The following is a 25,971-nucleotide window of genomic DNA, read 5'->3' as shown; positions in this document are numbered from 1 at the left end:
TTAAGTCTCCACGATAACAAATGATAAAATGGGGACAGACATGATAGGTAACCAATAATTAATTTTAATAATTAATTAATATTGCTGTAAAATAAACAACTATATACGATTATTATGAAATCCTGCAAACATTTCAGTGCTCTCCCTAAATTATGAAAATTACTGTGGTTGTGTAATGCCCACATATAAAATTAATTCATTATTATTATTTTTTTTTTTTGTATTTTTTTCTATATATTTAAATATAATCGTATTTTACTACTGTTTATGGAGTTCGAATGGTATTATAAAAAAAGGTGTACGTCATTATCAGTATAAATGCGTATTTTGCAGAAAAGTTATTAAATAAAAGTATTTAATTAGTATAGTGATGATTATTTCATACACATAAATACAATACGGTGTAGTGTAATAGTAATAGTACACGATTGAATTATATACATGACGTTTTTATGCGATAGATTTCCGATTAGAGACGTATTGTAAATAATAATATCGAAAAGTTCGAAATCGTACATTAAGAAAGTATTTTCCCCAGACACGTCAATAGGTAAACACATGCGCGGGTAATAGAATTCGTGGACTATCGTCGGCTGTATCAAGACTAAATAATTATTACTAGCTTTTATTATGCGTGCCGCCGTTCGCATACGACAATGCAAATATTACATTGTTGAATTTATGTGGATCGAACGTCGGTTTTGAATTGGTGACGTTTCGAAACATTGTGTGAAAAATACACATCGTAGTTACACTTATATTGTTATAGACTGCGTACACTAGTACTGCCGAATCGGTGGCGACGATCGTGACCGTACTCGAAACTTTCTACTCGGCAGTCCTCTCACGGAAGTCGTCGCTGTTTTTTTTTTTTTTTTTATAAACAATATCGTTACGTTTTGACACCCGCGGACCATAACATTTTTTCACACAACATCTATAAAGATACTTACACATAACTGAATTATTATATACGCAAATGTGTAGATACATACATTAGTTTAGTAGGTATAGTATATTATTATAAAAAATCTGAGTTAATAGAAATTGTTTTGGACACCGTTGCTAAATCGCTAAATAGTTGTTCTATTCTTCCTCAATTAATATCCGAATAATATAAACAACCGAATAAATTATATTACATTACATACTTAATACGTTATAATTACAAAGTTCATAAAGTAAACCATTGATTTAAACAAAAGACTATTAAATTGAAAAATATACCATTTTTATAAAAAAATTTAGTATTCTATATAATAACCGCTATTACATATTAGTATAATTTCACGTTCTATATACTATATTGAATGCTTCAATAGTGATATTAGTTGTATAAGAACGTCGATTGAAATATTTCACTTTTCCGTTATTTTATTATTTCAATCGTATCAAAATTTTCAACTACTCGTTTGTCTTGGATAAAATATTAACCTTATTATGAAAATAATATAACAGTGATAAAATTCGTTAGATGTAGACCATTTGTTTTTAACAGGCTTATAAAATGTAATTTATATATCAATATATCCATTCCGTTTGACCTCAGTGATTATTTAACATGTTTATTTTTTTGCATTACGGAGCAACAAAATAAAATTCAATGAAAACCAATTACTATTTTTTTATGAAACATATTTTATTGGTTTTTTTTACGATTCACCCGTATATTCTAATATTGCAAAAAATAAAACTAAAAATAAATCCCTAACGGTTACATAATCTGGAAAAAAAGATGTTACCTAATTATTATATGGTGTCAATATTAAAGATGTATACATAAATAACATATTATATTATTAGGTAGGAGTTTCGTGACATGTTCATACTATTTGTAAAATAATTCTAATACACTTCCTGGTGCAGTGTACGCGTGAATAATTTTTTATTCGAATACATATTTATTCAAATAATTATCTAGATAAAATATTGCCCAACTCTGATAATAAAACATATTGGCAGCGCATTGAAGTAATAATCGTGTTAAATTTACTCGAAAATCTATTATAATTGACATGGTGTAAGTGTATACGAGCAAACAAGGTCTGTAAATATGCGGGATAATGTATAGATATAGTTTTATTCTTGCTGTGGGTGTTAAAGATGCAGTAATGAGTTCTCCTATATTAGTAAACCAGTGTAGGTCGAACATATTTTAATATTGACTATTTCCAAATGTCACCGTATACGAAGTTTTATGTATGTAACTGTATGCACGCTGTGAATAAATAATAAGTAATATAATATACAATAATATAAATACAGTTGCCGTGGCGACATCTGTTATAAAATGTGTGTGTGTGTGTGTGTGTGAACATTCAGAACACGTTATATTATTATTACACAACGATTATTTTTGTTAGAAATTAGCTAAACTGCCGAAGAGTGTATAATAATATTATAAATGTGTCATGAAAATGACGAGATGTAAAAAAATCGTAAATTATACGCAATTATATGTATACGTATTTATAAGAAGAAAAAAACAGTTAGCGATTTCCCTTAAAATATAAAACCAATTAATCATTTTCTATTATTATTCTTATTATTATTATTCAGTGACAATGGCTACGTATTATATCACTACTGCGGCCGTTTGTTGCGTAGAATTAATTTTTAATTCGAAAACAAGATGATATAAACGATTGGCGCGTACCGTAAATAAATCGTATTAACTACGGTACTCGCATGTATATAAATATTTTCATTAAACCTTAAGCGTTACTTTGAACTCGTAAGCGTAATAATATCATAAAATATAACACATGGTCACATTTGACGGTGTACAAAAGTATTTGAATCATACGTTTGTTATTTTTTAGCAATAATGCATACGTTTAGTTACAATACCAGTTATATCGGACATTAGCGCTGGACTAACGTTAATCTGTCATGTTTTATACAACTCGGTTTTAGTTTTTAGACTGTGCACCTACGCAACCCAAACATTTAATCAAAATCAGTAAATCTGAATATTCAATAATCTATAGTATAGATATTATAGATTCTATACTTATATGCATCCGTAAAATTATTTTATTTTCTTCATATTAAATTATTAATAACCAGATATTATGTGTAATATTACAAAAAATACATATAAATATATGATAATTTTTTTAAATATTTTATGTGCTGATTTTAAGTGGACTGAACTTTTTTCGACGATATGTATATTTTGTTTACAATTATAATTTATGTGCAAAATGAGACGTGATTCAGCTTCACCAACTATCTCATGTAGTTGCTATGTCGAGCGCATTCGTTGAATAGACATTGAAAACAACATACACATATTGCGCAGTTTACCAACAATATATAATAAAATATCTGGTTTTTCATCCCTTGCTTTTTATGTATAATATTTATTAAAGTACGTGTATACACAGTATAATCAGCTCAAGAGGCTGTTATCCGTCGATCTCCTGCAATTTTTTGTACTACATAGACAATTGGTTTTTTTTCGTCTTTCCGTATAAATCGCTAGTTTGTTAGCAGCATATATATATATATATATATATATATATATATATATATTATTACGTAAAATTGTTGGTAGTACAAGAAGAATAAAATGCTTACGATTTAAAGGAATAACCGTATATTTTAAATTATCGATGAAGAGGGCACAGAAAATAAATCCAGAGAACATCTCTGTAGCATGTACAAATTATATTGGTGTTCATACATTTTCAGAATGGTCGGAATTAAAAAAAGTATATCTCTTTAATACTTATGATTATTATTATATTTATTATGTTCTTTGATTATTTTTCAATTTTTGCATAAGATACGTTTTCTCGGTTATAGTGCTCTTTTGAGTTGGTCCCTTGAAGAGCGTTTTGAGCGAGTGTTACTTCATATGGCGACTTTAACTTATTAATTTGACTTGATATCTACAAACCGGTCTATGACCGAGAAAAGTTGGAAAAACTGAAGTATTTTATGTGCATATACATATTATCTACGGGGAATCGTTGAACAAAACATACTACATGTGTATTTCATATCATATAATTAGAGCAGTAAAGTTATTGTATTAAAAAATTCACTAAATTGATTGCACTATTGCATTAAATTATATTAAAAATTGCATTTATAAATTTAAAAATTACAATGAAAAAATTTAATTATAATCAATAAAATCAAATATATTAATACATAGTAATAATAAAAATTAAATATGAATATTGCTTATATCATTGAATTGCACTACGAATGATTTTTTTAAGTTTTCAAAATCGAATGATTGTCTGTTATCGCACAACAAATTTTTGTATTGGAGAAACTTCTTTCTACGTCAGTAGTTATTATTGGGGCGTACTTGAAGCAGATTGAATCTTTGCTGGTCAAGTTTTTTGACAAGCCCTTCATTGACTGTATTTCTCCAACTTATAATTTTTGATATACGAACAATTGTTTGATATCCTTTATTTTTTTGTAAAATAGTTTTGAATTTCTGGTTTATTAATATCTACAAATCTAATACATACGAATACTACGAAAAATAGTTAAAATTGCAGTAAAATTAAAAAAAATCGCCAAAATTGCATTTATTATATTATTAATAATTTTTTTTTTTTTGTTTAAAATAAGAGTTTAAGGAAATATATTTAAGCTCACTCAGCAATAAATATAAGCATTTACAAAAAACATGCAAACGCAATAACTTCACTGCCCTACATGTAATACATTTGAGTGGGATCTCTTCTGGACGCCAAGCAAAATATATTATACTCGAGCGCAGACCTTGGTTCGCAGAACTTACGAATAAAACACTCGAATCGCACAGATTACAGTTTTTCTGATATTATTACATTAATATTTACATTTACATGATATATACCGAAAAATAATGACGATCATGAAGAAATGTGAAATGCTGCGGGTTGAGCTGATGTGTACGCACGTGCGTTTGAGTGGAGGCTGTGCGCACATGATCACCTTAAAAGGTATCTGACCGGCCACGCAAGAAAAACGAATAAAATGTTTACGCGTACATACGTATAATATACGCACCGTTCGTCAAAGGTACCTGCGTGCGCTGTAGGTTTCCTTTGTCTTGTCCGGTCGTCGGTTATTCACTCGTGAGCGGTAATTATTGTCGTCGGCGAATTATTTGTGAGTCAAATGTCCATTGTGATCGGTCGATTAGTATTACCAAGTATCGGAGCGCGAGATTTTTTCTTTATAATACATAATATTATATTATAACAATATGTATTTATGTACGACTTGTAGATCATCGCTGAATCATTGTTGACTCGGAACAATATGTGTACTCATATGTTGTACGTCCGTATTATTATAATGTATTAAATATTTATTGAAAATACGTCGACTGCCGTTCTATGAGCGCGTGCGCTCAGACAATTTGTTCAAGGGAAAAAGAATTAATATGATGCGCGGCCGCGTAGGGATCAAATATAAATATATTATTCGGTAACACTCGGGAGTTATTTTACTATTTTAGATTAGAGTAGAAAGTGTTTTGTAGAAAAAAAAAAAAATAAAAATATGCCATGTTGAAAAAACTACACAATCATAAAAATATAAATATATTTAGTTTCATTTTTTTTTATACTTTATAAATATTAACATTTATCTCCAACGGTAATAATTAAAATTTGTGTAAGATAATTCCTAAGCAACGTTAAAGTAAATACTGTATATATTAATCCAAAAGCTGTTTCTACTCTTAAAAAATACGATTTTCAAAAAATCCTTTAATCCTTTTTTATCGCACCTACTCATAATAATAAGTAAATGTTCACATTTCAAATTAATCGCTATTGCAGTTTTTTATGTGTGCTGATATATGTATAGATTGTATAAGCATGTATGGAAAACTAAAAATAAATAAAATAACAAAAGTATGAGATGAACCAAATATTAAAATATAAATTAGGTTAATGCACGAATTTTTTAAAAACAAAATATAAAATCAAACTAAATTTTAATAAATCATATTTTCTAATAAAATCATACGTTTCAAATCTATATTTTATAGTATTATAAGTGCAGTATTTTAGATCGATAAAGAAAGAAAACAATTTTGAGAAATCCATTAAGAAATCCTGATACTCTAAAACAGGGAACGTGATTCCACGTAAAACAGGGGCTAAACAGGTGACTAAATAGATAAGTTATTTGACTGAAGTCGTTAGGGTCGTTATAATCAAAAAAACGTATATAAATATATGGTTCCAAACAAATATTATAATACAGTTAAGAAATTCAGCTATAAAAATTAAAGGTTATTCATTTTTCACCAAAAAGTAACTTTTTCTCTAGATTAATATAGCAATTAAATGAACCAACTTTACGTTGTTCGAAGTCGTATTCGTTCATCAACCTGGAATATTCCCTGCATATTATTCAATGCTTATTTCGATATACGCATATTTTAATATGAATATTTAGATTTAGAACATAGTCCGGATTAACGGTTTAATATTTTTCGTCTTCCGTTTCGTTTAGCTCGCAATTTTGGGAACGGTTGCGTCCAAAATTGATGGAGGATGGGACACGGAACCCAATACGCAGTACCACATACAGACGGACGAGGGACCGGAAAGGTACTTCAAGTATCAAACAATTAGCGGGCAGTACCGGAAAGAGAGGCGGCTCCAAGACGGCAGTGTGGTCGGCACGTACGGATGGGTGGACGCGGACGGATATTTGAGGCTCAACGATTACGTAGCCGACTCGAAGGGTTAGTATTTTAGGTTATATTGGTGTTATAACGTCTGGCTGCGCATGCACATTTCACGAGCTACGTACATATTTTACTCGCGCAGCGAACGCTGCAAATGAAATGATATGCGTACAAAATCACGCGTAATACGTTTTATTTCTTTCTCTGGGCGTGATATTAAAAACACCGCACTTGTTACAATATACACTTAACGAACGCTGCACCGTGTAACAATAAATACGGACTTACGCAATCAAAATATTAAATTAATTATTTTATTTTTTTCATAAATCGTGACTAAAGTGTAATAATTTTAAAACGAAATTAGTTGAGTATAGGTATATATAAATAAGTACACGATAATAAAATGCAATACGACAGTATGTATACATTAGTTCTTGTGGTACGCTCAAGTACGTTGAAAAAGTATTTATACACCGATTGTACTACTCGTGTATAATGAATTTCACGCGTGCGGATAATATATGCACGTTGCGGTTACGCAATATTCGTAAAGTTCTTTTTGCTCGAGTCCCGTAGTATAGCATAATTTTTTATTTTTGCTCCGTTGTCCTCGCGACACCACAGATATACCGCGAAGAATCCTATTCCTATAGGATTTTTTCTCTTCATAAGTTGCTTTCATTCCATGGGACATGATATTGTATGAAAACTAAAATATATAACTTGTTACGTGAAAACCTTTTGAACATTAGCCACCGACTAAATGCATACGAGAGCAGATGATCATTATGAACTATAATACCATACACGTAATCGTGTACGTACTTGATATTTTTGTTGTTCGGGAGTGTACCCTATACTTATTTTTTAAATATTTTTGTCATTTTCTCAAGCGTTTGATCTTAATAATTCCGCAGCTTATATAATATTGAAGACCATGCGTAGCACTGTTTTCAATTAATAATATAGCATACGACCATATATAAATATTTTACGATACATCGAGCAGTAAGTTTAAATTTATGAAATGCATTTTTTTAAACTGAATACGTTACAATATGTTCGCTAAAATAGTTCGTTTAAATTATGATTTTGTTATCAATAAAAAAAAAGATGAAAGTGATCAATTTTGTGTTAATACCAAACAAAATCAAAACGTGTTTGTTGTATTAAACTATAATTAATGCATATATTATAATTTAGTTGATGCTCATATAATAAATTTATTGTTAACTATTTTTTTTTAGTAAATATGACACAGTTTTAAATATTTCGTTAATTAGAATATACTCGTATAAAATTGATCATTAGTATTTTTGTTAATAGGTTGAGAACCTGTTTTGGATTTCGATTACTTTCGTTAAATATACGTGATATAATTTTTAAACTGAAGGACACTTAAACAATAAATTAAATTAACTATGATGTGTAAATTATGTATAATAATGTGGAAGTACTTTGTTGGATCTACATAATTTGTTTACTTTATAAAATTAGTTTTTTATTTCATTAAGTAATACATTTTTTTTATAAAATAAGTTTTAACTTTTATATTTATTAACGTTGATATAGAAATATGTTCATATACGTTTCTCTTTTTTTGCGTAATTTATCTAATCAAATGTTACTACAATAAATACAATTTTGACGATAAAACCCAATTTTTAATAATGTTTTATAAATACGAAATACCAATTTTAGTTGTATTTTTTAACTATAACATCAACATTTTAATTTACACCAATACTTTTATGGATATTTGTACATAATATGTATGCATGTGTATTATTTTATATCTTTTATTATTGTGGATATTTATATTTTTATATACTTCTTATGGAGATATAACCACTTGTTAAATTAAATTAGCATACTATTATAATTATAAGCATATAAAAATTAGACGAACTCATTCATCCATAGTATTTTTTTATTAACTATTAACCGTGAATTTACTAAAATATTAGTACAATTATAATGTCTTATAATATTGGTGATACAAGAATAATACATTTTTTTTTTTATTAATCTAACAAAAAATAAAATAACTTTATATAGGTAATAATGTAATTAGGAACTTATTGAGATAGTGTATGTGTCAAATTTAATTTTCTTTTACATTTTTTAATTTATATCAGTCCATAATATTAAATATAATCAAACTGACAACTTAATTTCAAAGTAAAAAAAAATAAATAGATTCCGATAATAGAAACGGGTTGTTATTATTTTAACTATTTTACACAACAACAGAAGAATATTAAAATATTAACCAACACCTCAGGGTTGTTATTAACTAGCGCATAAACACAATAAACTGTTTTGTTGTTAATTTTCTACCGTATAATATGATATAATGTAAAAATAATGGTCTTTTTAGTAGAAAAAAAAAAACTAATTTATAATCGATTAAATAATAAAAATAACTCTTTTATAATTTAGAGAATGTAATATTAAAATAGTCGCGCACAGATTGCAGTCCAGTATAGTGGGTACATAATATATAAAATACTCGTATATCATAAAAATGCGGGGCGTAATAATTTTACAATGTTGCCTGTGTGGGATGGACGGAAACAAGAAAATTTGTCAGATGTAAAGGTCTATAACCTATCTTTAACCTACATGTGTATATTTTTTTTAACGATTTTTTTTCTTTGTTTTTATACTGATGCTATTCGTTTCACTCCTAATGAGTACAGTTGTTTATATTTAATCGGCACGAATAAAAAATCATTAATTAATCGAAAATTTTGATTTGGAAACTTTTAGACTACAACGGATCTGTTCAGTGCAGATGAAGTATTTTCTTGTCAAATTTGTAATGCCGACCTCGTTTGTAATATTATATTTCCACATTGTAAGCTACCTGTATGCATTCTAAACCGATATTATAGATACTTTTTGAAAATCTACGCTTTTAAAGTTTTTTCGCGGAAACCGTCCATCAACTTCACTTCGAAAATATCGATTAATCCAAATGAATATACGGCATGTTATCACTAATAAAATATTATTATGTATTGTATATAATACGCAGTTTTACTTGTATAAATGTATAACACGCACACCTTGAGGTAATTGAAGTGCAAAGTCTCTCGGTTTTATATAAGTTTTTTCCTGCAAACATCTTGTTACTATCTCCTATTACTCATTATCTCCTATTATACCATTCTCTCAACACACTGCACGTATTATAAATTCTCCTTTTCCATTTGTTTAAAACATATTAATGTCAAAATATTCAAGTAATGATTACACGCTTACCAGGACTACTGCATCGTCCGATCTACTCGGGTTAATCGCGTTTCTGTAAACGTTAATTGCACAACAATGTGTTATGGATTCAATTCATTTAGGAACTATTTATTATCAAACTAATACAAACACTAACACTGTTTCAATAGTTCAGTAAACATTTTTCTCGAATGACTTAATTCATTCCCAAAACACTTACAGTACCAACAGTAATCGTTCCGGAAGACTAGATTTAATCAATCGTCGGTTCATCTTCAAAAACTTACTCGTTATCAATGAGCTTTAAAAGGACTTCTCAACAAAGCTAATATGCGTTCAATTAAATTAATTCTGTATTATTAGCTGTTACAGAAAAGTGACCTATCATAAAACTTTAAGGTTTTCTACGATATTTTAATTTTGTAACGAGTTATAATTTTTTTTTTTAACTTGTAACATTTTACAAGTTCATGACTCACTTAAAATATTTAGTGCTGAAAAAAACGTAGCATATTATACGATTTTCGATACCATGACGTGTTTACTTACGATAATGTTATCGTTCGTTTCGGCAGGTTACAGGATTGTGAAGAATAAAAAGCTGTTCGTGGGCGCCCAGGCTCCGGTCGGTCAAGCCGTGTCGGCGGCCAAATACGTGCCAGCGGTGGCCGGCACAGCCGTGTCTGCGTCGCCGTACCACCACCGGGCGGCAGTGGCAGCGGTTGCCGTGACCGCGGCCAGGCCTGTGCAGGCCGTCACGCAAGCGCCGCCCGTTCAATCGTCGTGGCGCGGATCGCCGTTCGTGTACCCGTCCGACAGTCAGTCGTCACCGCTGCGGTTCCCGTCCGGCAGTAGTACCGCGTCGCCGCTCCATCGGTTGGCCGTCTCGCAGTACCGCGGACGCCCGTCGCCGATCAGAGGCAGCGATCAACGCCGCGTCACCACCGCCGCGCCGCCGGTCCAGCCATCGTCGGCGGCCGACGACAGTGGTTACTATTCCGTGCGACCCGTGGACGTGAACTCGATCGCGGCCACCGTGGACGGGGACGACCGCAACGACGTCGACGACGCGTACCGGCGCCGATCATCCGGCGGCCCGGCGGCCGCGGAACAACCGTTGTACGAGCAACCGCTGCGGCCGCACACGTTCCGGCCAGCGTACCGCAAGGTGGTAGACATGTCGGGACCGGACGCGTCGGCCACCGAGGCCCAGTACGACGGCGTGTCGTTCGTCCGGAACGGGTTCAAGTATTACCTGCCACGGCACTACCACGAGGAGCAGACGTCGTCCGACGGGACGGGCGAGACGCGCTCCGGCAGCTACGGTTACGTGGACCCGTTCGGGATCAGGCGCGTGGTCTACTACAACACGGCCCCCGGCACGGGGTTCGTCCATCGCAAGAATAACCGTTACGTCGGTGTGAACGCGGAACCGTACGATCCGCGACCGCAATAGGTGCCCTCGGTCCGGTCGCCATCGGTCGCACGTAACACGCGACGCGCCATAACACATAGATCTTATTTTGCTACATCGCACGCACGCACCGCTGCGCATCGGTGGGAATGAAAACATTATGCTTCTTCGGTGGCCGGAGTAGCTCCGCCGTCGTCGCAGCCACCGTTCGGTTAATAATTTTTTTTTTTCTTCTCGCTTTACATATTATTTACCTACTTAAATATTAATGATTTAGTTTTTACCTAAAATTAGATTTACACGAAGCGTAGGAACGTTTCAGTAGAAAAAAAAAAAAAAAACTCGCAACTCTTATATAATATTGTATACGTATAATATAATAATATATTACTATATTGGGCGTAGGTTACGACGGGAGACTTGACGGGTCGCATGCACACGCGTCGACTTGGCGTGCGATTTTTTCCGTTGCTCTTTTACCATCACTGACTCCGCGGTGGACTAGATCTTCGAGTAGTCCGTTTTAGAAGAGAAAAAATAGCACCGTCGATACATCTAAAAGATCGGAGAAATACAAGTTGTGATTTAACACAGATTTAACTTCTATGATGTTTACGTAAAAACCTATAACTAAACTCTTTTTTGCGACCAAACCAATATGCGTATTTAAATCTCGGATTTTTGTTCAATAAAAAACGGAAGTTTTTAATCCTGGCCAAAACTACTTGTAATGCAATTCGTCCATTGTGTTCCGTAGTCGATTATTATTGTAATTCGTTTTTTCCGTCTACGTTACGGAATAGTCAATAGATGCAATCGTAAACTACAGAAATAGAAAGGAAGAAAGAGAGAAAGAGAGAAAGAAAGAGCAACCGCGATCAAAATCTACACAGAAAGAGTTTTTTGGGTTAAGATCTCGTTTCCGGATTTCGATAATATGAAAACATAATCGGTTAAAGAATCTGCTGAAACCATCCGAAATTCTTTTCCCGGTTATTGAGTGTAAATATATTTTCATGTGCCGGTAATACCGGTATTGGTATTATATTACAATTTTTTTTTTGTGTATGGTGTACTGTTCAAGTCTCTCCTTATAACTACGCCCTAAAATCTTATCAATGTGTACAGCTAGTCAAAATGAGTAAATTACTTAATAATAATAATTGTATTTATTAATATGATAACATAAGTTATAATTTACAGCAAGTGATAATATACATATGTTAAATTTTCCCGTTTAGGATTTACTACGAATAATCGTTATTGATCGGCAATCGTCATCGTTCGTAATATCGACGGTTTCATTTAAGTCTACATGATGTGTATGTATTATGCAATGTATGCTTGAAGTTGTCTGTGTGCTTAATTTTTTTTTTACACTTTTTATCTATAATGATATGTTGCCAAAACCGCTCTCGTCCGGTCCAGACTAGGTATACTTGAAACAATAGAATCACACTCTACATAATATTATGTTGAAACATGTGAAACGCAATGCGAATCTCATAGATTACACAACCCGAGAGTGATTATTTTAGCCATTGTGTATACTACTGCGGCCAATAAATCTATACTCCATTGTCTTCAATCGGGCAAAAGTGTTCGCCATAATAAATTACACTTGATATAATATACACGTATATAGTGCTTATGATATAGAAATTCTTGTAAAAATGTGCCACGGAAGTATGCTCAAAGTGTTGAGCAAATATTAATTTATTTTATATAATACGTTTAATTGAATAATTATTATTATTAATTTATACTAATACGTTACTAATACACGTACAAAATCGGCGTTTGTGAACTATTTTTTTTTTCGATACATTTTAATAAATATATATATGGTATATGTTAATGCATATATGATTTGACGTATATAAAAATAAAAATACAAATCGCACAAAAAGTGAGTTTTGTTTTGTAAATGTTTCTCCTAATTTTTTTCTCTTCCTATACACCATAATTGCAGCTGGTACTTAACTACACGTGCTTCGTAAATATATATATATATATATATATACATGTACGATAAAATATATTAATATTATAATAGGATAGTTGTATCCGCGATGCGTAAACGTTGAGAAAAAAAAATAAATAATACGTGAATCTGCTGTACGCGGTATGTAAGTATATTATACTATTACACACACACACACACACACACACACACGCACGCATATCTAGTACACTGTGAACGCACGTTTTATTGTATGCAAATGGTCGTATGAATTATATGTATGTTTATTGTGCACGCAGTAGTTACTCGGTATAGGCCGTGAGTATTCTGTGCAGTAGAAAGTATACGAAATGAGCGTAAACGCACGGATAGTCCATTACGGTGGTTGAATGACCAAATAGGTGGTAGCAGCTACTTTTGGTTTGAAAAGTAAAACAGGTATATCAGCGGTTGTGGTTATAGCTAGGTAGTGCTTTAGCCGAACACAGCTCATTGTTGTCGTCGTCCTCATCGTAGCTCGTTCGCGCGACGAACGCGAACCGTGATTGAAGTTAGGGAGAGAATAGAACGGGGGGAAAAAAAAATGAAATCTCATCGTACACATCGTATTCGTGATCCAGGACATATAAATATATTAATGTGTGTGTATGGACGTTCGTGTGTGCAGTTATGTTAACGAATAAATGATAAGTTATATATATTTATATGCGAGGAAAAAACAGACAAAAACAAATTCGCAGTTAAAAGTAGTTCAACGTAGCAAAATAAATTTTATACACATATGGTTTTCATATAGTATAGTATAGTTATAATAATAATTAATATCAATTTAATATAAAAAATACTATAACAAAGAATACATATAATTATTATACAAGGTCTTCGTATCAAATGTTGCCGATGCAGATACGTGTAAATAGTTACATCTGCTATCCTCGTGGGTGACGTATGTAATAATATTATCGCTATTGTTTGCTTAGACGATTTATATAAAAAATAAAATACTTTGTATGACGACGATAAACGTGCGGAAATTTTAAAGGCAAAATCATGTATATATATATATATATATATATATATATATGCATAACATATATTCGTACAGTAGAAAACAATGCGGTTCTACGTCGTATTGCACAGCAGAAAGATCAATTTTAAATATTATAAATATATACATATATCGTAATGTACTTCGATTCGTTTTCGTATTATCGATCAAAGTCGAAATTTTGTCGCGTAGAAAATATGTAGTATGTGTGTACGTGTATGTATGTGTTTATATGTGTGTGTGTGCAAAATGACGGCAGTTTATACATAATCATATATAAATGCAATGTACATATAACATGCGTAATATTATAACCGCTCAATCGTAACCGTATCTGTCGCCTTCGTAGCTGATCTTGTTTTGCGTGCACCCAAAGAATTCTAACACGTTGATCACGATCCCTCTGGAGAACGGATTGTGGTACTTGCCTCGGCTGTTCTTCAGGTACATATACTTCTTATGGTTGATCATCTCGTTCCTGGTCAAGTTCATCAACGCGTTCACGCACTGCGCACAGAAAACAGAATACAAAGAGTTTACAACAATTCGACACATAATACGCTCACGTACATATAATAATAAGTAGTTTTGAAGTGTCTTGCAGAGGTTTACGTGTCGATTTTAAGAGATCCACGCGGTCGCGTTTAATATAAAAATACCTAGCTTCATGGGTGTAGCGAGGGTGGGGCAGGAGAAGCACTTGCCCAACCCTGCGCCTCAAACTAAATTATATTTGTTTATACCAAACGTGTAAGTTTTACATTAAAATCAAAAATTAAATAAGATATAATTCTAAAAATAGTTTAGTGGGACCGAGTGATATCTACACGTGTAATAGTTTTGACGGTTTATGTGTTATCCAATGGTCTATCTGTAGATTATTTGAATTACGAGTTTAACACTAATCATTTTATGTTTTTGCCCCTCCCTGATTCAAATTTTAGCTACGCCCATACCTAGCTTGCAACCAAACTTGGACTTAATTATGAACAAAGAAGAGAAAGGTTTCACTCGTCTCATATTAAGTTCAAAAATCATTACAATAATTAATTTATGTAACTTATTGATTCATAAGAATATGCGTAAAAGAAGCATATACGAAGAAAGGGTCCTTGGTCGCATTTAAAAATAATCGAGTACCACTTTTCAGAATCGTATAAAATTTATGCGTATATATTTACCAAGTGAACGTATCGATCACGACATCTCCTGTGTTTCAATAAGGATATAATCAATTTGTATATGTTCATTTCGATAACTCACAAGGATCAATGCACTTTTTATAGTTTTTGGTTACTGTGTTACCCAATAACACTTAACCGATGGTAAAATATAAATCACAGAATTGTAGAATGTGAAAATAAAAGATTAAAATTTTTAGTAAAATACAACAATCTTAAAAAATTAATTTCTTTGGATTTTATAAAACTGAAAAGTTAGTTTTATAATATTATTTGTAATATATATTTTATAACCATCAAACGCAAAATTTACCCATGTTCAGATGAAAACATAATTCGTTTATGCCATTTAACAAATGAAATAATTGGCGATTATTAATCTCTCGTTGCTCATCCTAGAGGGTCCAAACGTAGCTGCTTTTATCTCTTTATTCTGTGGCGATTTAAGCGGTGACTGTACTGCATTGCTAGTATGTAATGAATTCGGATATTTGAAACCGGATATTTTTAACTGTGTATCTACTCAATCGTTCAAAGTATAACTAAGTGTTTTCACGTTAAGATGAGAATACATTAAATGTATACCCTAGTGGCTTTACATTTTCATATTAAAAATGTAATCTACTCGTTGGGTGGTAGGTAACACTTTGAGCTCTCTACCCCCATTGAAACATTACCTATATGTACGTAACGACAAAATTTGTTCAACTTGGATCGCCTATATGATCGTGTATTATACGGACAAGTGTGTCAAAACGTCTATCGTTAAGCAAATCACTCTGTACAAGAGAACATGACCTTTATGTATAATGTTCGCACGCTCATAGTGTAAACGGTGCAGTTCACACCGTGAACCAAAAGATTCACAAGTAGTTGCGAACGCGATCGGCATCCGTGTGTATACATTTGTGAATAATCCGTAGCATTATACAATACGCTTATAATATATATATGTACACACATTTGTGTATGTGTGTGTGAGTGTGTGTGTGTGTGTGTGTGTGTGTATTGTGTTTGTATACGTACGATGGTCGCGGTCAAAGCCCAGCTCAGAAGGCCGAAAGCGATTGCTTGCAGGAGCGCCAGGACGTAGAAAACGTTAAATCCATCTACGTTTATCGTGCAGCACACCAAGTAAATGACGTACGAACAGTTCATGGCTAGACTGATAACGAACCAAAAGAACCACGACCTGGTGACACACACACACATGCATAAGTGTTAGACACGCGACAACGTATAAGGCATTTTATGTAATTTATGTTAAATATGCATGTAAACTTTGCAAACAGCTCCGATGACATGGTCAGGTGGATCGAAAGTTGTCGGCTTTTTTAAAATTAAGTTTCATTCATGAATTTCAATAAGAATTATGGACGACTTCGATTATATATATGACACTTCGGACCGCCCTCGGATGGACGGTAGGTATTTGTACTGCTCTTATATTCACCTGTTTCCGAGACCGATGCAGTTGGTGACGAATTGACAATGATGGTCGAAATGCTCGACGCACCTGTTGCACAGCCTGCAGTGTTTAGCACGTAGGGGCCTCACGCAACGGCACGTGTGACAAAGTCTGGATAGTATGTCCCGCTTGGTGCCCATGTCGCAAGGGTAGAAAGGTAGCTATGAACGGGTCGAAAACAAATGAAAAACGATGTTAACAATTTTAAACATCAACATTCGTTATTCTGTGTGGGGTAGTCTTTTGCAAGAGAAACGCTTATTGATATTTTAATAATGTGTGCGAAAACAATGCGAAAAACATATTTTTTTTACTTCGAAAAGTTCAATAATCCATGTCTGCATGGCATCTGTTTGAATATCGTGCGAAAATCGACCCCATAACTATAATTAAATATTATGACATGGTGCCACGCGTCGTTCAGGTTTTTGATAACACTGTGCAAGGATTACGGATTTTGTGTTAAAATTGTTCGGAAATATGAATTGAAAACAAAATTACGTTTTCAAAATTATTTAAGGTTATGAAAAATGTAAACATGGATTATGTTATTGCTGCAAGGTGGTAAAATTAAAAGCCAATAAAATAAACTGATTCCTAAACTTAACAATAGTATAAATATGTATTTTTTATTGTATTGCGTGTTGTTATTATTATTATTATGTTATTTTTTCTTGTAAAATGTACCGAAATGTATGCTATTATTTAATGTGTGATGGTATTAGAGTTTGAAAATTCTAAAAGTTTTAAATTTGAACAAAATGAATTGTTTAATTCAAATTAAATTATCGACGGAAGAAGCAGTAATTCTGGGCAGACGAGAAAAAGGCGAAGGATCGTTCTTAGTGTGGGATATGTCAAGCACTAAAATTCTATACGAGAGACAATAATATCGATTATTCCATCATGACGTACCTACACGTACAGAGATACGATCTCGTGGTCCTTCAGAAGTGACCTTTAACGAACGTTAACGGTAATGTAAACGACTATACGAGTAGAGTGTACGCGTGATGATTTCGTGTAAAGTTTTCGATTTCAAATAATCGGTGAGGTAATAGTAATAATAACAATAATAATAATATATAGTACGTGTACATAATAATATTATATTATACATAATAAACGTACGCTGGTTCATTATCTAATAATCCTCGCTCTGTTATCGATCACGAATTTTTCCCGTTTTAGACAACAATGAACGCATGACGATAAATTATAATGGCACGTGTAGGTACGTTTTATCGCTTTACCGTATTGGCGCCCGTTGCGTAAAATATATATTACTGTATAATTTTTGCGGATTTTTTTTTTTTTTATATTTTTTTGTGTCATCCCATTAAGACGCTATTTTTTATCGTGCAAGCAAATCTCGTAGGTTTTTCACGAGATCTTGTCGCGTCACGCGTGAACGCAATGAACGCAAGGACCAGTTTGTTCGACGCACTGTAATATAATTTTATTATAATGGTACTCGGCGATTCGTGTTTAGAATACGTAAGCGAATTTGCGGCCGAAACAAATACCATTCGTCAACTTTTGATATTAGGGTTTTATTCCTGTATCTATTTTAAGTGAAAAAAAAGAATGTAATTCAGTTTTTAACAGACGCATATAAATTCTGTAAACATCCAAACGTGACAATAATAGTGTTATCTCGCACATCGCAATTTAGTTTAATGTAACGCGGATGTGCTTTAACAGTGCAGTGTTTACCTGTCGTATAGTTTGAATATAGCTGCCGGAATCGATGGGCAGGTATCCGGGGTCAGAATGTTTCGTCGTCAGCCAGCATATCCACATGAAAACGTTCCACGCCAAGTACGTGTAGTGACAACCCCGGGTCAAGTTCCATGTGACGGGTATCACCTGAAATTTCAAAACTGTATGATCAACGCGGATATAGCTTTGGCCGGAAATTATTGCGAATTTTGTTGAATGGTTCAGCGATCACGAGAGTTCGGAACATTTACCATGAGCAAAAGCGAATTTGCGAAAATCATGATTTAATCAATTTTAATCTTGAAGAAAAGTAAAGATTTAAATTATAACAATGTGATGTTTCATTTACAACGAATTATTCAATTACTGAATAAAATATTCTTACGATCTGAATGAATTATAAAATCGAGAATTTCTTTTTTTAAATATACCTTAAACTAACATTTTACTTTAAACGTACCTACGTATATTTTCTATCAATAAATGTGTGTTTCTCTAGTAATTATTGTTTATTTCTCGAACATTCAGTTAAAAGCCAAAGATTGATGTTGAATATAACACTGGAAAGTGGGAGTTTTCCATTGCTGCACAAAATGCATAATCCAATACCGCATATAAAAACAATACAATATCGCACACATTTATAATATATAGTTAAATTCCTAACACAAGAATTTCATAATACCACGAAGATTTATTGCATTTTTTGCGGTATTTTTTTTCGTCATTATTAATATCATTAATGTAATACAATTGTTAAACATAAGAGGTAAAACCGATTTTTTTTTTTTTTTGCTCACACCATCAAATGATAATATTATATATGAATGAAAGTTTAACCTTATTGAATTTTGACATAATAAAATGTTACGCGTGATGATTTAATCATCAAAAACCGAAACGAAACTAACAACAAATTTGTATATAAATTACATGTATTAGTATTTTATTTTAAGGCTTAACATATAAAGCAACGGGTTATATTATAACTTTTGAACAATTTTAATTAGGATATATATTTATTTATTGGTAAGTTACGACAACCATGAAAAATATAAGTCATTCTTAATATATATATATATATATATAATTAAAATGTTTGCGTTGTCATGAGCTATCAAATATTTTAAAATTTGTACATAGTTGATCAAGTCTTATATTTCCATATTTGTGCGATAATGGGCAATGACGTTTATAGTAGAGGATCATATGAAGTATATTTCTTTACGGATACAGTAGCATGGTATAAACTTGATTTGTTAATAACAGCTTTTCAATTTAAATTCAATAAAATTTGTCAAATCATATATAAGACCGTGTTTCGAACGATGTAAATATTATAAATTAAATTAAAAAAAAAAAAAATTTCACCGGTGTCTTTGTAAACTAAACGTCCGCGTAACAAACACCACATCAGGATTTGAAAAAAACTGGCAGACTCACTCTGTAAACGTAAAGAGGATACCACCATAACAGGAATGAACACAGAAAGAGCAACAGTGGTCCTTTGGAATACGCGGAACTGCCGAAAATCGCGTTGCTGAAACGAACGGTTATGGTTTAAAAGTTTTGTCTGCATCGAATACGATACAATGACAATAATCGTGTACACATAATATAGAATATTGTATTGTTCTTACAACGCTTTGTGGAGAGGTATCATCCATTTCTTTCTCTTCTTGATCTCGCTGTTTAACAGCCCGGCAATATCTTCGTACCTGTGGTTGACGGCTAGGCCCAGTGGAGTTTTACCGTTCTTGTCTCGGGGCTGCAGCGATATCTGGCTCTGTGTGCGCAAAACGGATTAGGAAATTAAATCACTACACTAACAGATAGATACTAAACATGTGAGAATGCCAAAAGATACGCTCGGCGCTATCCCGATAACGGAATAACAACGAAAACCGCTGTTGCTCGAAAAGCAGCTAGGTATAATGCTATTTTGTCATTCACACGAATCTGTTAACTGGACCTCATTATCTCTTCGGGATGAATAAAAAATAACAATAAGAATAATTTTGAGAATAATCGAAAACCAATGACGATCCTTTGGTAAAATGCCTCGCATCTTATCGTACATCAATACAAATAAAATGAAAAGCTATTTCAGTTCTTGTCCAGAATATTAATGCACGAATATTTATCGCGATTATTATGACTAGTTTTGATATGAGAAAAATTATCATCAGGCGTACAAACGTGCTTTTCGCATATTTTTATTATTTTTTTTTCTCGTACTCCATACATTGTTTGTACATCGATTTCGTTATTTGAAGAGCTTTGTTCACAAAAAAATCTTGTACGCACAACTTTTCGAGAACGTTTTCGACTAATGTTGGGAATACAAACGCATTTCGAGCGTGGGAGCTACCGAAATCCTACCGCGACCGATTATAGTATAGTCGCGTATCAACCGTGATTTGTCGTCGTGTACGTACGTTCTGACACAGTATCTTGACGCACTTCGCGTTTCCCGACAACGCGGCCAAGTGCAACGGCGTGGACCCGAAATTATCGGCTTTCGTCAGGTCGGCACCGGAGTACAGCAGCAACCGGATCAGGTCGGGATGTCCCTTGTACGAGGCCCAGTGCAGCGCGGTATCGCCGTTGATGTCGGTCAGATGGTGCAAGGCGCCCATGCCCAGCAGAAAACTCGCCGTGGACGTTTTGCCGAACATGCTGGCCGTCATCAGGGGCGTGAGGCCTTTGAAGTCCGAAACGTTCGGGTTCACTCCGGCCTGGAAAAACGACAAACGAAACCCCATGTATACACGTGTATAAATGTAAGTAAACGTGATGATCTGTGTATAAATAGAATTTTTATTAAAATATATTAACAATCTGTACTTGTACGAGCCATATACGTAAATTGTGTTCACAATTTTAAGAAACATAACATGGTTAGGAACAACATGATTAAGTGACCCACCTATAGTAACTCATCTAAAATGTGTGAATACAAATTTATTTATTTATACCTAACATTTATTATTATTTTTTTTTTTTATGTTAAAACATTTCTTGGCCAATTTTATTTTTTTTGGCTTTTGAATCTCGTGTATTTTAACAGTTAGGGAGGGCATTTCGGAAGTAAGGGGATATGAGATTATTGTGAAATATTTTGTAATATTTATTTAACGTGAAGGAATTGATTCGTAGGTCATTGATATTTGAATGTAACTTTTAACGTGATAAATTATTAACCACAATCAAGGAAACGAAGTGAATTGGTGGGACCTGAATAAGCATCTGTACAGGTGTGGAAGGTCGGAAAGTAACGGTTCAGATAGGTTGCGGGTAAATACGATTTAGTAGTTAACTACATAACGTAAAGGAGAAAAAAACGGTCGAATGACGATTTGTTAGAATTATTATCACTTAGTTAACACATTGAAATCCGGACATTCGGCATGATTTTCACCAAGTCGAAAAATATATTCTTTAGATGCTCAATATATCCGGCTACAATACCGATTTTTATCATTAGAAATATACTAATGATTTTACGATTACATTTCTATGTTAATCAATTGAAATTATGATTTCACTATAATACCCATATCGTTATACCGATACACGTAATAATAATTGCCATTATACGAAATGATGTGAAATGTTTTCGAGTACAAATATCTGAATGTCATGTCTTGTAATAGTTCAACGTTTCAGTTTCTTCTAACCAACCTGTACTAACGAGTAATTCGTATGCGAATTAACACATAATAACTCCATTAGATTGCACGTGTATTGTAGTTTAAAAAATTAATTATATTATTGTATTCATATTTTTTTTTTTTTACAAAACATTTCTAATTAAATTACAGTGAGAATTTAACTTTTATTTGTTTTTGTAGTTTTTTTTAAAAAAAAGTTTAAGAAAGTTCGTTTCGTTAATTTATCACCGCGGACGTTTCATTCGAATCGTGTTATAATTAATAGCGTATAAATATATAATTTTTTTTTACCAAACAAACGTGTTTCATTGTTTCGCGTATCATTCAAATTAATAATTGAATCGTGAGTCGCGATTTTTTTAATTTTTAATTAGTATTCCCTGACAAAGCGTATGTACATGGTTGACTCAAACTATAACGCATATCATATGATATATATATACCCGTATAATATAATAAATGGGTTCGGTCTAAATCGCATATGATCTGTCATCTCGACTGGATAGCATTTCGAGGTCGACGAAAAATTAACGATTCGAGTTGATAATTTACAATTCTAATATTTTCGTAGTGCACGTAAAGCATGTGCGCACGCTTGCGATCCGATTTTTTAATTTTTTAATTTCTTTTTTCGGGTCATGGTTTTTCCGACGTCGAATAATATTCATCATGAAACAACATTCACGTGAGCTTACCGCGCTGGTATTCTCCATCGTCGCACAGGACAGTAATTAAACATATTTCGAGTGTTACGTAATGCGCGAGCATTATGTCTTTGTTTCGGTTGTTACACAGCCCAGCAAAATCGTATGCATAGCGACAGTATAATTATATGAGCAGACGATTTCGTCAACTGCAGCGAAATATTCAAGTCTGATAACATCACCGCGTGGGCAGTACTCGTTACCCTAATCGGTCGCGGTTCGTGCACGGTTTATCGCGTACACAAACAACGCGGCGCGTGCCGCACTGGACTGCACGATCGGCGGTAACAACCAGACGATGGTCCTGGACAACACGAATAATTGTTGAAAAAATGTATGCGCGTTTCGGAACGATGACGAAACCATGAACTCGGTCGAACGGTCGCGGTACGCGTGATAATAGAACATCGAGCTATATCAACAATTAGATTAAAAAATAATAATAAATGAACAAATAAGAAAAAATGCTGGAGCGAACGGGACGCGCGCAGAAGCGAAACGAGCGAAGCATTAACGGAACGAAAAACCGATGGTAGTCTTATTTGAATCGGACCATTAAAATCTGTTTTTGCATTGATGTACTGCGATGCTGGGAACGGATTTGGGATTTTAGAAAAACTCGAAACCCTTCAGATTTACGTCGCCGATCTGCAATTACTTATTCGAAATCATTTTAATTATGACCTAGTTTTTATTCAGATAATAACGTAATAAATTTAAAAATGTACCGGATTATATTGGTTCTGTTTATCGAACTTAAATATCGGTACTTAAATGTTTTTTTTCTCGGTATTATTAAGATTTCTGCGCTCGTTAAAATGTATATTATACCTCGGTGTAATTCATTGAGAACTAAATAAACAGGTAAATATTACGTAATATTATTATATTGGGAAATACGAAGACAACAGAGTCATTTTAACACAACGATTACGCTATGTAATAATGTTAACGATTTTATTTAAGACATGGGAAAGAATTTACACGTTATGTTGTGCACCGTGCATCTGATGTTCCAATGGGCGGAAATGACATTGTAAAATCACAGATTTATTTGAAATACCAAAAAAAAGAAAATATTAACAGCCAAATACTCGGTCATAAGATTACTGGCAAACGTGGACACACGTGAAACCTATACACTGAATTTAGTAAAATAATATTTCGTTGAATTAAAAAAGCCCGGAAAAAATGTTCGTTCGACGGATACGATAACGGCGAGCCGGGTTTGCGCGTTTTTTTTGTTTTATTTTTTCTGTAAATGAATTCGGCAACGAATTTCTTATCCGTCACATCTAAAGATATATTTAAGTGAATGCTTTACACTAGGTCTTTTGGGATACGAAATGCCTTGCCCTAGTTACGCGACCGTACGTCGATCAAAAAAATAGCGATAAGACAATATGCAAATAACAGAACGACGTGTTTTATTCGATCAGCTGTCATAAAAAAGTCTTAATTATTGCCACGTTCAGACAAACACGTTTCATCAATGTTGTACATTCACATTTAAACCTTCAACAAGCGTTGATTAATAGAACTGTGCATAATCGAGCGACAACATGTTTATGTGAATTCAGCGATGCACGTGCAGTTTCGATTCAGCTGTCGAGTGATCGGAGAAATACCGATACGAAATCCAATAACGTTTTCAGACGATTCGCCGCTGCTCAAATACGGACATTGTTTTACGGGCGAAAAATAATAACAAAACATGGCAAACGGAGAACAATGAACCGAAATGAAAGGTAGTTGAACTGCAAGTGGGTGAAAATGGATAGAAAAGGTGTAACACGTTAAGCTCGTGATGATCGGTTCGGTAATTCTATGGGCGGGATATTAGTTTTCAAGGGCAGGAACAACAACACACACACACGTTATACCTGCAACAGCACTTGCACGGCGGCCGTGTGGCCCTTCCGGCACGCCCAGTGCACGGGCTTGGAGCCCTGGATGCCGTAACACGACATGTCCACGGTTACGCCCCTGGCCACCAGGTACCGGAGCACCTCGGCGTTGCCGCAGAGCGCTGCCCAGTGCGCGGGTGTGTAGCCCCATTCGTCTCGGAAGCTCAGCGCCTCGCCACCGCATTTGTCCACCGCGCTCTCGAACTCGTCGTAGTCACCGCTCTTGATGGCCTCCAGCAGCGGCTTGTACCGTTGGTCCTCGATGCTGCGCACGTCCAACGAATCGGCCGAACACCCGTCGTGCATATCACCGCCGCCGCCGTATTCGTCGTCGTTGTTGTTGTTGTTGTTGTTATTGTTGTTGTTGTTACTGCGGCCTACACCGCTGCTCACCATTATTACCACGTTCGCACGGGTACTACGGTCACTACAACGCGCGTATCAGCGATTACGATTTTTCGCCGTTCGCCGGCGTCCCTGCGCACCACCGATCGCGGTTCCCGAAACCGAACCGCGGCCGACACACAACACCGGAACAATCGTACGACGGACAACGGCACCACGGACACACGCACGCACGCGCCTTCCTACCCCACGGCCCACTAGGGTGTCGGTGATGCGGGGGTTGGGCGAGTGCGGACGGGGTGCGCAGTGTCGTGGGCCACTGAGCGTGCGCGGATCGATGGTCGTGTTCAGTCGCAGTTCGACCATGCCGACGCGATGATAACACAAATCTATACTTACCGGCGGCTACCAGCAGGGCGGGTGCACACCGCATGGGGGGTGGAAAGAGTAATTTTCCGCGTCGTTATTTAACGAAACAGTCAGGCACTGTGTTCGATATCAACGCGAGAACTTGTTAAAATACATACTTCACTTTTGGTCATATCGTTTAAGACAAATTCCAAACATTTTTTAAAATAAGAATAAAAATGATGGAGGTATTCAAATGCATAATAAAACCACAAGATTATTATGATATTATATTTAGT

The 25,971-nt window shown here is 34.1% G+C and overlaps 3 protein-coding genes across 4 annotated transcripts in view; 1 reads left to right on the top strand and 2 right to left on the bottom strand.

Annotated features, from left to right (window-relative positions):
* LOC112689422 overlaps positions 1–11,682 on the top strand; it is a 34,434-nt gene extending 22,752 nt beyond the window's left edge. For both annotated transcript variants that reach the window (XM_025563130.1, XM_025563129.1), the window contains exons 2-3: positions 6,481–6,715; positions 10,474–11,682. In XM_025563130.1, coding sequence (XP_025418915.1) covers positions 6,481–6,715; positions 10,474–11,354 — 1,116 coding nt within the window. In that variant the 3' untranslated portion in view covers positions 11,355–11,682. The remainder of the gene's footprint in view (positions 1–6,480; positions 6,716–10,473) is intronic.
* LOC112689425 overlaps positions 1–25,971 on the bottom strand; it is a 139,201-nt gene that overhangs the window by 42,972 nt on the left and 70,258 nt on the right. The gene's annotated exons all lie outside the window — the stretch shown is intronic.
* LOC112689421 (probable protein S-acyltransferase 23) lies at positions 12,679–25,571 on the bottom strand. The gene is made up of 8 exons (XM_025563127.1): positions 24,956–25,571; positions 21,133–21,432; positions 20,335–20,480; positions 20,138–20,234; positions 18,689–18,841; positions 16,958–17,133; positions 16,531–16,696; positions 12,679–14,830 (listed from the first exon to the last, which is right to left on the bottom strand). The coding sequence occupies exons 1-8, from the start codon at positions 25,373–25,375 to the stop codon at positions 14,642–14,644; spliced, it is 1,647 nt and encodes a 548-aa protein (XP_025418912.1). The 5' UTR covers positions 25,376–25,571; the 3' UTR covers positions 12,679–14,641.

This window comes from Sipha flava, unplaced genomic scaffold, assembly GCF_003268045.1.
Source record: "Sipha flava isolate LNK unplaced genomic scaffold, YSA_version1 43_pilon_pilon, whole genome shotgun sequence".
Classification (NCBI taxonomy): domain Eukaryota; kingdom Metazoa; phylum Arthropoda; class Insecta; order Hemiptera; family Aphididae; genus Sipha; species Sipha flava.
Note: the sequence above shows the minus strand (reverse complement) of the source record. Positions and strands in the feature narration are given on the sequence as shown.

What these genes read in the sequence shown, in the direction of transcription:
- LOC112689421 (XM_025563127.1), bottom strand. Translation starts at nt 25,375, where the DNA reads ATGGTGAGCAGCGGTGTAGGCCGCAGTAACAACAACAACAATAACAAC. An exon ending in CCGTGCAAGTGCTGTTGCAG is followed by an intron (nt 21,433 to 24,955) that starts GTATAACGTGTG and finishes TCGTTTTTCCAG; the next exon opens with GCCGGAGTGAACCCGAACGT. An exon ending in ATATTCAAACTATACGACAG is followed by an intron (nt 17,134 to 18,688) that starts GTAAACACTGCA and finishes ACCCGTTCATAG; the next exon opens with CTACCTTTCTACCCTTGCGA.